This window comes from Podarcis raffonei, chromosome 14, assembly GCF_027172205.1.
Source record: "Podarcis raffonei isolate rPodRaf1 chromosome 14, rPodRaf1.pri, whole genome shotgun sequence".
In the NCBI taxonomy this organism is placed as follows: Eukaryota; Metazoa; Chordata; class Lepidosauria; order Squamata; family Lacertidae; genus Podarcis; species Podarcis raffonei.
In genome coordinates this window covers 53,242,291-53,250,981 of record NC_070615.1, presented here as the reverse complement: position 1 = coordinate 53,250,981, position 8,691 = coordinate 53,242,291, and the positions used below count along the sequence as shown (strand labels likewise).

The following is an 8,691-nucleotide window of genomic DNA, read 5'->3' as shown; positions in this document are numbered from 1 at the left end:
AATCACATATCATGTCTGTGGCAACAGCATGAACCACAAAAATCATACATCCACTGTTTTATTCAGAATATTTTTTTTCTTGTTTTTCTCCTCTAAAAACTAGGTGCGTCTTATGGTCAGGTGCGTCTTATGGGGCAGAAAATGCAGGATATTCTTTTGTGTTGAAATAATAAGCAGAAGAGCCTGCCGGACAGTGGAGCAGCTTGCAGGACAGCCGGGGTACTGTGACCAAGAGTGGGGTAGAACAGAGCAGTCTTGGAGTGTGAGGTTCGGAGGTCAAGATCAAGGACCCCTGGACAGTTAAGTCCAGTCAAAGGTGACTATTTATCTACTTGCACTGGCGTGCTTTCGAACTGCTAGGTCGGCAGGTGCTGGGACAGCAACAGGAGCTCACCCCGTCGCAGGGATTCAAACAGACCTTTGGATTGGCTGTTATTGGAGGGGGGGCTGAGGGGTTTGGGCTCTACAAATGCACAAACTTTATCCCACCCTTCACCAATGGTCGGGTGAAAATAGCTGGAAGACATACAAAAGACAGTCCATAGCTGAACTAAGTGCCTAAACTATGACAGTCACACAGTCCCATAAGAGCCATCAATTTGGATGGTTCTGGAAAAAGATTTGTCACAATTGTGGAGGATGAGGAAGCTGTCAGGGTTACCAGCCAGAGCCACGTTCTGCTTGGAGGCAGCAATGATTCTGAGTCCCAGTTGTCAGAAACCGAAGGAGGGGAAAATTTGGGTCTCAGGTAGGAACAAAATTGACCAGGGGCTTCTGCAGAACAGCAAGAGCTTCAAACTGCAAATTCAGGTCACTGGCCTGATTGCTTCTCCTGAAAGTCCTTGAGCCATTTGCACACAGGGCCGTCTTTAGCATATGCATTACCAGGGTGCAAAGATCCGCCCAGAGCCCCCAGAGCTTTTTGGGGGGGAGGAAAATTGCTCACCTATAACAACGATGCAGCGGAAAAAACCTGCTTTTGTTTCCTGACTTGTCGGGAATATTTGACGCTACAGAGTAACAGAGTGACATAGGAGTGGGGACTTCTGCTCCATTGCTTTTCACTGCCGCCGATCGAGAGGGTATACAGTAGGTATACATTTTATGCCCCCCAGAATTCAGCGCCTGGGTGCCCTGCACCCCTTGAACCCCTGGGTAAAGACGGCCCTGTTTGCACAAGGTTCAAGCCCACTGCTTCCCTTAAAAAAACAAACACCTGCATTTTCTTCCGCCTAGAGCTCACCCCCTTGTCTGCTGACCTTCGGCAGCCCACGGCATCAAAGCGCATCCAAGTGGTCCCTGCCTGCCCCCTTGCCCAACAAAGTCACGGGGGGGGGAGGGTGCCTTGCTGGCTACTTTCTGCTTCCCCTGGGAATCTGCTCAGCCACCAGGAGCTCAAGAGGTCTGGCCACATGGCAGACTCCCCTGTTGTTCTTAACCTCCATGCCTCTGGCCGCCCCACAGCTTCCACCCAATAACCACAACCATCATCTCTCTTTCCTCCTTCGAGGCCCCAGCCTTTGCCTGTTGCCTGGGTGGGCCTTGCGATGGATGGACTGACTCTCTCAAGGCAAATCTGAAAAAAATGTAGCATAAACACCAACAACTGGGAAACACTGGCCTGCGAGCGCTCCAGCTGGAGAACAGCCTTGACCAAAGGTGCCATGGGCTTTGAAGATGCTCAAATTCAGGACGAAAGGGAGAAACAGTGCTAAGAGGAAGGGTGTTTGCAAACCCTCACCAGGATCAACTCCCGCCCGGAAACCAACGTTCCCACTGTGGAAGGACGTGTGGATCCAGAATTGGCCTCCAGTCACTTACGGTCTCACTGTTAAAACCGTGTTCACGGAAGACCATCTCACTCAGCTACGAGGGATCGCCAAAGAGAATTGATAATGGGGTGGAGGCAATGGGGGCCCTTTATATGTCCAGCTGTCCTTTGCCAACAACAAATTGTCGCTGTTTTTTGTGTTGAATATATGCTATCCAGTAATTTATGGACCTAATAGGTATCTCAAGCCATTTGCCCATGTTGCCCTGCAACCAGTCCATGCAGAATGTAGGCACCCTATATATATAGAAATGAGCTAAACCAGGGATATTTGAGGGAGCAGGCTAGCAGGCAGGGCCCATGACTTACATCAAAGGAGCCTACACAACACAACACACTCCTGCCGTATGTAGGTTTTATTTTACATTGGTACCTTGGTTTACAACCATAATCTGTTCCAGAGGTCCAGTTGTAAACCAAAACAGGTTGTAACCGAAGGAGCGGTTTCACCAGTGGGGTCTCCCACCCCCCAAATGGGTTGTAATCCAAAAAAAGGGACACACACTTTCGGGTTTGACATGGTTGTAATCCAAAGCGGTATTTGTTTTTTATTTTATATTTTGCAAATGTACATCCAGGTTTTTTTACCCCTTTAATGTTTTTTGGGGTCCCCCAAGAGCTAGAGCTTGTTTAGCTTATACGTAAATCCAGCCCTGGCTGCCCCTCCAGTGGCAGAGAGTTCTGCCAGACTGCGCCGCTGTCTCTTGTTGGCCAAGGAGCCTCGCCAACCATAGCTGTCAACTTTCCCCTTTTTTTAAGGGAAATTCCCTTATTCCGAATAGGATTCCTCGCAAGAAAAGGGAAAAGTTGACAGCTATGTCGCCGGCGGTGTGGCGATGGGGCCGGGCTCGATGTGCCAGGAGCGGGACCCGGCCAGCCGGACAAGCAGCAGCGGCTGCTCCCTCCCGGGCCCTTCTTCTTCTTCTTGCCCGGCTCCCCGGCGGCGGCGTCTCCCTCCCGCCGCTGCTGCTGCTGCTGCTGCGCCTCCGCTCGCTACTTTACGGCGGTCGGCGGGGCTGGGGGCGTGTCCTGGCGCGCTGACGCCACCGCGCACGCCCCGCCCCACCGTCTCTGGAAAAGAGAAGAGAAAAAACTTTTCTCTTTTTTTTTTTAATTGAGGAATCAACAGCCGCCATCTTGTCGCGGAGCCGGAGCGCGTCGCGGGCGGGAGCCGGGCCGCGAGCGAGCCAGCCGGGCGGGCCGACGGGCGCGGGCACGTCGACGCGGGAGACGCCGCCGCCGCCGGACCCCGAGGCCGGCTCTCGCCGAGACCCCGCCGGGCCGGACGCCGCGCCGGGAAGGCGGGCAGAGACGCCGCTGAGGAGACGCCGCCCGCTCGCCCGCCTGTCAGGGGCCTGGTGGGCCGCGCCGCCCGCCCGCCCGGCTGCCTCCGCCTGTGGGCCCGAGCCGAGGCCGCGCCGCTGGGAGGGGCGAGCGAGCGGGGGGGTCCGGCGTGCCGGGCGGAGGGAGCGCCCCGAGAGAGCGGGCGGCGGGTAGGGCGGGCGCCATCCGGGCACCTCCTGGGCCAGGGGGAGGGGCGCCGGGCCTGCCTGCCTGCCTGCTGCCTGCCTCCTCCCCTCCGCCCGCCCGCCCGCCCGCCGGCCATGGGGGGGCAGCCGCGGTGGCGGCGGCGGGAGGCCCCTCCGCCCCCCGCGCCCGTCCAGCGCTGACCGCCGCCGCCAAGAAGAGAAGGAGGAGGACGACGACCAGGAGCCGCTGCCTCCGGGCAGCAGCAGCGCCAGCGCTACGGGGACGCCGAGGAGGAGCCGCCGCTGCTGCAGGCCATGGCGGAGAACTTGCTGGACGGGCCGCCCAACGCCAAGCGGGCCAAGCTCAACTCGCCCGGCTTCTCCGCCGCCGACACCGCAGGTGAGCCCGGCCCCGGCCCCTCACTCTCGGCTCCGCCGCTGCCGGTTTGCCCCTTCTTCTCCCGCCAGCTGCAGGCTTTCCTCGGCTTGGTCCTCCCTCCCTCCCTCCGGAACGCGGGGCCGCCGCTGAGAAGCCTCCGCCGCCCGAGGGAAGCGGGCGGAAAGCCGGGTCCGGGTCCGGGTTGGGCCAGGAAGACCCGCTAGAGGCGAAGGGGTTGCGGGGGGGGAGAGACACACGCTGCGCCTCCCTGGCCCCCCACGGCCCGACCCCCCAAGAGCAGGTCCCGCGCAGCAGCAGCAGCTCCGGGGAATCGGAGACGGATGCTGCCCGGCCTCTCCCCTCGGGGATCCTGCGCAGGTGCGCCTGGCAGCCGCGCACATGGACTCCTCGGGTTCAGGGATGAAAGGGAGGCGGAGTTTCAACGGGGGTCAGGAATGGATCGCCCTCGCTCTCCGCACATCCCCCGGGAAGGGCGGACCGACAGCTCATTTTGTGGGGTTGCAGGTTCAAAGTGCCCTAGGGCCAATCCATAGTGGGGCTTTGGGATACTGGGGCACTTGGCCTCTTTTCCAGCATGTTGAGTCTTCCGCTACCCATTGATGGGAAGTAACATTGTGGCCATGGGAAGATGCTGAACAACACTGTATCCTTTTGCCACAGCCTGATCCCTCTTCCCTTGGAAGTTTTCTGTCCGCACAATGTTGCGCTAATGTCAATTCTGCTGTACAACTTCAAGGGTTGAGCGTTAAGCATTAGGTCTTACGGCATGGGACAAAAGGTGGCTTGGTGTTGGAATACATTTTATGCTTTCAGGCATTTGGATGGAATGCTGGATTGCCTCAGTCTCTCCAAATGTGTCATCAGGGTTATGGTAGAAGGAGCTTCAGTAGTTGGTTTCTCTGATGATATGCAAGGTGCTACAGGTAGCCAGCTCATGAGATGCCTGTTCTTGCAGTATTTAGCTTTCAAATTATTCAATGTTTCCACAATTTGGACTATATTCCAATAGTTATTTAACTCAGTGGAACTCCTCCATCAAAAATGAACTTTGTCTCAATGAAGGAGAGAGCTTCCTTGGCAATGTGGCACCCCAGCTATGGAATGCCCTCCCTAGAGAGCTACACCTGACGCCAACTTGGTTGTCTTTTAAGTGCTGGGCAAAATATTTTCTATTTATCCAGATGTTTAAAAGCATTTTCACTATTTTAAACTGTCTCGTCAGGTGGTGGCTTTGTATCTTTATTTTTTGTTTGCTTGTTTATTGCTTTTAAACTGTTTGAAATATCGGATAAAATGTTCCATGTTAATATTTTAAACGGATAATTTGGGCTTGAAATTATGTAAAAATAAATATTTACCCAGTTAACGCCATATTGAAATAATGTGACGAAACTATATGCATGCATTGTACACCCCAAACTCAGTTAAGGAGTTGGTTCATATATAGTGCTGCACCATGGTTTGGTCCTGTACTCATGTGTCCCACTGTCTGTTTTTCAGCAAACTAGTTTGCATGTAACAGTAAGCTAAACTATGGCTTATTGGGACTATGCAAAGGTGTTTGCTCCCTGAGTGGAGCTTGGACCCTTTTATAGTCCCGTGCAGCATTGGCAGTAAAGCCAAGGTATGCCTTAGCACATTGTTTGATAACAGGATCATAATTAAGCTTTCTCTTCCTTAAACAACTTCTGCAGCAAAGAAAAAACCTCAGCTATAAATCGTGGTTAGGGAAGAGAGAGCTTAACTACGGTGCTGGGTCCAGACAACATGCTAAACCCTACCTTGGCTTAGTTGCCACTGCCATGCTGGGCTGAGCTAAAAGGACCAGGAAGGAGCAAAGTGACTGGGATCTCCTCTTTGGGGGCCTTGTGTTTGTGCTAAGCCATGGTCTGCCTTAGTGTTACATGTGAACGTGGCCATTATTTTCAAACTGAGTTTGTGCAAGCCTTGGAAACCAGGCTTTGAGGTGGATCTTCAAACCAAAAGTGGTGCTGAGTATGGCTTGGTGAGATACTACTAATAGGCTTCTACATGGAAAGGGTGTTGCAGTATCTGTTTCTAACATACTTTCCCATTGGCGATGTACAGTATTGACATAAACATCAGATTAGTTTTTAAATTTGTGTGTGCTGCTTCATTCTTGATTGCTCTTTGTTTTGTTATGATGTGAAAGGTACATTAGTTCATTCCACGTTTAACTCACCCTTTCTTCTAGACACTAAGGTAGGCATCCCCAAAACTTGGCCCTCCAGATGTTTTGGGACTACAATTCCCATCATCCCTGACCACTGTTCCTGTGAGCTAGGGATGGTGAGAATTGGAGTTCCAAAACATCTAGAGGGCTGAGTTTGGGGATGCCTGCACTAAGGTGTTGACAGGTCCCCACTCTCCCTCTCTTTCAAGGCTAACATAAAATATTTGATTTAGATCTGAATACTATCTTGAAGCAGTTCTACTTTGGAAAAAAGTTCATAAACCTCATGCATATGGAAACTAGATTTAAAAAGAGAGGAAAAGGTTTGACAGATTGTTCTATGCTTAAAGACTTTGCTTCCCAGTCATACTTGAGTAGAGATAGTTGAGAGGGCAACATTACATTTCCCCCCTTGCATGCACCTAATTTACTGGTATTTTGCTTCTTGCGTACAAGGTACTTTTGCGTTATGCTAAAGTTAAGCCATATGGTGCCTTATACAACAATTTAAAACATGTTGGGCTGCTCAGCAAAGTATCAGAATACAGAAGGGCTTCGCTTTTCTTTAGCAACTGCCTCTCAGTTATTTGAACGGGGAAGCTGTAACATGTAGGCATAGTTGCACACAGCAGAACTTGTCTTGAGCAGGGTTGCTGAGCAGCTGCATCAAGAAGCAAATCAACTGGGTGTGAATGTTCTGTCTCTTACATCACCCTCTTCTGTTCACCTTGCAGATTTTGAGCCCCTGTTTGACTTGGAAAATGATCTTCCGGATGAGCTGATCCCTAACGGAGAGTTGAGTCTCTTAAGCAGCAGTGGGAACCTTATTCAAGATGCAGCTTCCAAACACAAGCAACTTTCTGAACTTCTGAGGGGAGGCAGCGGCTCTTCTCTTAACCCGGGAATTGGGGCCGTGAACTCCAGCAGTGCCGCCACGCCAGGAGTGAATAACCAAGTCCAGGGGCAGCCAAGCGGCGTCACCATTAGCAGCCTGGGCGTCCTGGGCAAGAACCCCTTAAGCCAGGCGGACGCTGCTGCATCGAGTCTGGCCAAGCAGGCCGCCAGCACTTCTGGGCCTAGCACCCCAGCTGCTCCAGCCTTGAACTCCCAAGCCCAGAAACAAGTGGGGATGGTGGCGAGCAGCCCAGCAGCCTCCCAGGCAGGAGCTGCGATGTGCATGAACACTGGCTTCAACCAGGCTCACCCGGGTCTTCACAATAGTAACTCTGGCGGCCACACGTTAATGAACCAGGCCCAGCAAGGGCAAGGGCAGGTAATGAATGGATCCCTTGGAGCAGCTGGAAGAGGACGAGGTGCCGGGATGCAGTATTCTACCCCCGCCATGCAGGGAAATGCAAGCAGCGTGCTGGCAGAGACCTTGACACAGGTGTCTCCTCAAATGACGGGTCATACGGGCCTGAACACAGCCCAGGCAGGAGCCATGGCAAAAGTACGTGGCACTCACTTCAGTTGTTTTTGTTATAGTGTCTCTTGAACTGATCTTACGGATGCTAAAGTTGAAGGTGTTTGCTTCTGGCTTGGGTCTAACTGCTCTCCGTGTGCAGCTATCAGAATTCTTGTAGGAATAAATATGACAGAATTGTCATAAGCAGTCAAGGAATTAGCTGGGCCAGTTAAAATTTTGATGCTTTGTGTTTAGTGAGGAGGATAATGTTAAATTTTGCAAGTATGCCTCTATAACCTTACTTTTAAATATGTGCCCTTGTGTTACTGTTTCTCAAACACTGTTTTTCAAAAGCAACAATTGTTGACAACTGCCAGATAAGTCAGGTGCCACTTTTGTGGTACAGTCAAACATTGGTTGTCAAACATAATCTGTTCCAAGAGCCTGTTTGGCTTCTGAAATGTTCAACAAGCAAAGCACGGCTTCAATTGGCTGCAGGAGCATCCTGCACTCAAGTAGAAGCTACGTCGGACGTTCGACTTCCAAAAAACGTTCCAATACCGGAACACTTCCGGGTTTTCGGCGTTCGGGAGCCAAAACATGGAGGTGTTTGGGAGCCGAGGATTGGCTGTACCTGCTAAACTTCATTTTTCTTGGAACTGCACACTTAGGGTTGTATCCAGCTAAGCTCTACTCAGCATAGACCTTTAAAAATTCATGGATCTAAGTTAATCATGTCCATTGTTTTAATGGGTCCTTCTTCTCTGAGTAGGACTAGACTTGGATACAGCTCTTAATACTTTCAGGTATTACAGTGTTGTAAATATTCAGTGTTAAGGAGCCCTTTATTCTATTGCTGTTCAGGAAAGGATTTTTTTGGGACTTCAGCATCTCTACTAAATGCTGCCACCAGTTGCAGGGAAGAAGACTGTTGAACAGAAAGCAAACTTGTATTCCTGGGTGGAATAAAGGGGATTTTGTCAGGTACTCTAGACAAGCAAGAGCACACCACTCCCAGAAATGTTCTGAGGGTCGTATCATTACCTCAGCTTACTTTAAATTAACATTCAATGTTAAGGTCTCCTAATGTGGGATTGGGAAGAGTCTGTGCGTATTTGTTGTCGTCATCATCTGGCTGTAGAGCAGGGATGGGGGAATCTTGTTCAACCTAAGGGCTGCAGTCCCCTGTAGAAGATCTGCTGTGGGGGTACATGCCAGTGGTAGATGAGGCCAGAGGCAAAAAAGTTGGCAGAGCAATGGCTATGCAATCTTTTCACAGTAGAGTATATTTCACCCTCGCAAAGAGGGCTTTATACACACACACAGTAAAAGCACTTGAGGTAGATGTGGCCCAGCGCAGGAGAGGGATGGCCTGGGGAGATCCCAAGGACC

The 8,691-nt window shown here is 51.6% G+C and overlaps 1 protein-coding gene across 2 annotated transcripts in view; it reads left to right on the top strand.

Moving 5' to 3' along the window:
- The first annotated feature begins 3,293 nt into the window (after positions 1–3,293).
- CREBBP (CREB binding protein) overlaps positions 3,294–8,691 on the top strand; it is a 70,467-nt gene continuing 65,069 nt past the window's right edge. For both annotated transcript variants that reach the window (XM_053365759.1, XM_053365758.1), the window contains exons 1-2: positions 3,294–3,700; positions 6,629–7,344. In XM_053365759.1, the coding sequence (XP_053221734.1) occupies positions 3,616–3,700; positions 6,629–7,344 (801 nt within the window). In that variant the 5' untranslated portion in view covers positions 3,294–3,615. The remainder of the gene's footprint in view (positions 3,701–6,628; positions 7,345–8,691) is intronic.